The 2,989-nt window shown below is 35.9% G+C and overlaps 1 protein-coding gene across 1 annotated transcript in view; it reads right to left on the reverse strand.

The window, feature by feature from the left end:
• KLHDC10 (kelch domain containing 10) overlaps positions 1–2,989 on the reverse strand; it is a 13,376-nt gene that overhangs the window by 7,158 nt on the left and 3,229 nt on the right. Inside the window, exon 2 of the mRNA XM_057387596.1 lies at positions 1,617–1,778. Coding sequence (XP_057243579.1) covers positions 1,617–1,778 — 162 coding nt within the window. The remainder of the gene's footprint in view (positions 1–1,616; positions 1,779–2,989) is intronic.

Raw genomic sequence — 2,989 nt, forward strand, 5'->3', positions numbered from 1 at the left:
CCTCCAAAAACATACAGGCATCCGTTGATGATGGCCATGGCCTGCCAGAAAAAACCAGTTAGGAAGGATTTAGGGCAACTGGGACTGGAAAAAAAGGGAATTTTTGCTTTTCCAAAGCACCAGGAAAAGGGGTCAGCCCTGCTGGGAGGGTGAATCCGTTGCTTTGTGCATCTCGTTCACCCATTTTATGGAAAGTCTTAAAAGGGGTAAAAAAAATAAGAGCTACAAATTTTCATTTGGAGGTTTGGGTTTTGAAGATTTTAATATCAAGCATTCCTTAAATCACTTTTGCATTTAGAATTTTGGGTTTAGAAGGCTTTGGCTACCACTCCTGAAATCATTTTTCCATTTTCTTTCAGAGTTTTGGGTTTTGAAGATTTTACTACCAATCACTCCTGAAATAATTTTTCATTTTCATTCAGTGTTTTGGGTTTTGAAGGTTTCGGGTACCAACCACTCCTTAAATCACTTTTTCATTTTCATTTAAAATTTTAGGTTTAGAAGGTTTTGGCTACCAACTATTCCTAAAATCACATTTTCATTTAGAATGTTGGATTTTGAAGGCTTTGGCTACCACTCCTCAAATCACTTTTCTATTTTCATTTAGAGTTTTGGGTTTTGAAGATTTTACTACCAACCACTCCTGAAATCACTTTTATTTTCATTCAGACTTTTGGGTTTTGAAGGCCTTGGCTACTACTCCTGAAATCACTTTTCCATTTTCTTTCAGAGTTTTGGGTTTTGAAGATTTTACTATCAACCACTCCTGAAATCACTTTTCATTTTCATTCAGCCTTTTGGGTTTTGAAGATTTTACTGCCAATCACCCCTGAAATCACTTTTTCATTTTCATTAAAAATTTTGAGTTTTGAAGGCTTTGGCTACCAACTGTTCCTTAAATCACTTTTTCATTTTCATTCAGAGTTTTGGGTTTTGAAGATTTTACTACCTACCACCCCTTAAATCACTTTTTCATTTAGAGTTTCATTTTTTTTAAGGCTTTGGCTACTAACCACTCCTTAAATCACTTTTCTATTTTCATTTAGAAGTTTTGGGTTTTGAAGATTTTACTATCAACCACTCCTGAAATCACTTTTCATTTTCATTCAGCCTTTTGGGTTTTGAAGATTTTACTGCCTACCACTCCTTAAATCCCTTTTCTATTTTCATTTAGAGTTTTGGGTTTTGAAGGTTTTGGGTACCAACCACTCCTTAAATCACTTTTTCATTCAGAGTTTCATTTTTTTAAGGCTTTGGCTACCAACCACTCCTTAAATCACTTTTTCATCACTTTTGTACCAAATGAACAAATTTCCCCTTTTCTAACTAAGAAAAAACCTCCTTTCCTTCCAAATCTCCAAGAACCAAAGCCGCGCTATTTTTTTATGAAAGATGTTTGCTTTTCCTTGTGTTTTTATGCAGACAAAACAACTCTGGTGAGGAGAAGAGATGAAATTTTGGGGTTTTGGGCTCCCCACCTGGCCGTAGATGCGGTTGGGTTTTTTGCCACGGCAGCTGAGCAGGGCCCATCTCTTGTATTTCACGTTGCACACGTGGACGTCGTTCCCGTTGCTCTCTCCTTAGAGTTTCATTTTTTTAAGGCTTTGGCTACCAACCACTCCTGAAATCACTTTTTCATTTAGAATTTCATTTTTTTNATTTTGGGGTTTTGGGCTCCCCACCTGGCCGTAGATGCGGTTGGGTTTTTTGCCACGGCAGCTGAGCAGGGCCCATCTCTTGTATTTCACGTTGCACACGTGGACGTCGTTCCCGTTGCTCTCTCCTTAGAGTTTCATTTTTTTAAGGCTTTGGCTACCAACCACTCCTGAAATCACTTTTTCATTTAGAATTTCATTTTTTTAAGGCTTTGGCTACCAACCACTCCTGAAATCACTTTTTCATTTTCACTTAAAATTTTAGGTTTAGAAGGCTTTGGCTACCAACCACTCCTTAAATCACTTCTTCATTCAGAGTCTTTCTTGGGTTTTTAAGATTTTACTACCAACCACTCCTTAAATCACTTCTTCATTTTCATTAAAAATTTTGAGTTTTGAAGGCTTTGGCTACCAACCACTCCTTAAATCATTTTTATTCTCAGTCTACCTTTTGGGTTTTGAAGACTTTGGCTACCAACCACTCCTTAAATCACTTTTCTATTCAGAATTTTGGGTTTTTAAGATTTTACTACCAATCACTCCTGAAATCACTTTTCTATTCAGAATTTTGGGTTTTTAAGATTTTACTACCAGCTACTCCTTAAATCACATTTTCATTTAGAGTTTCATTTTTTGAAGGCTTTGGCTACCAACCACTCCTTAAATCACTTCTTCATTTTCATTAAAAATTTTGAGTTTTTAAGGCTTTGGCTACCAACTGTTCCTTAAATCACTTTTTCATTTTCATTCAGAGTTTTGGGTTTCAAAGATTTTACTACCAATCACTCCTTAAATCACTTTTTCATTTAGTTTCATTTTTTTTAAGGCTTTGGCTACCAACCACTCCTGAAATCACTTTTTCATTCAGAGTTTTAGATTTTGAAGGCTTTGGCTACCAACCACTCCTTAAATCACTTCTTCATTCAGAGTTTTGGGTTTTGAAGGCTTTGATTACCAACCACTTCTTAAATCACTTTTTCATTTTCATTAAAAATTTTGAGTTTTGAAGGCTTTGATTATCAACTGTTCCTTAAATCACTTTTATTTTCATTCAGACTTTTGGGTTTTGAAGATTTTGCTACCAACCACTCCTGAAATCACTTTTTCATTTAGAATTTCATTTTTTTAAGGCTTTGCCTACCAACCACTCCTTAAATCACTTTTTCATTCAGCTGTACCAAATGAACAAATTTCCCCCTTTCTAACTAAGGAAAAAACCTCCTTTCCTTCGAAATCTCCAAGAACCAAAGCCGCGCTATTTTTTTATGAACAACACTCGCTTTTCCTTGTGTTTTTATGCAGACAAAACAACTCTGGTGAGGGGAAGAGATGAA

Source organism: Malurus melanocephalus, unplaced genomic scaffold (assembly GCF_030028575.1).
Source record: "Malurus melanocephalus ecotype Western Australia unplaced genomic scaffold, MMel_1.1 scaffold_1269, whole genome shotgun sequence".
NCBI classification, from domain to species: Eukaryota; Metazoa; Chordata; class Aves; order Passeriformes; family Maluridae; genus Malurus; species Malurus melanocephalus.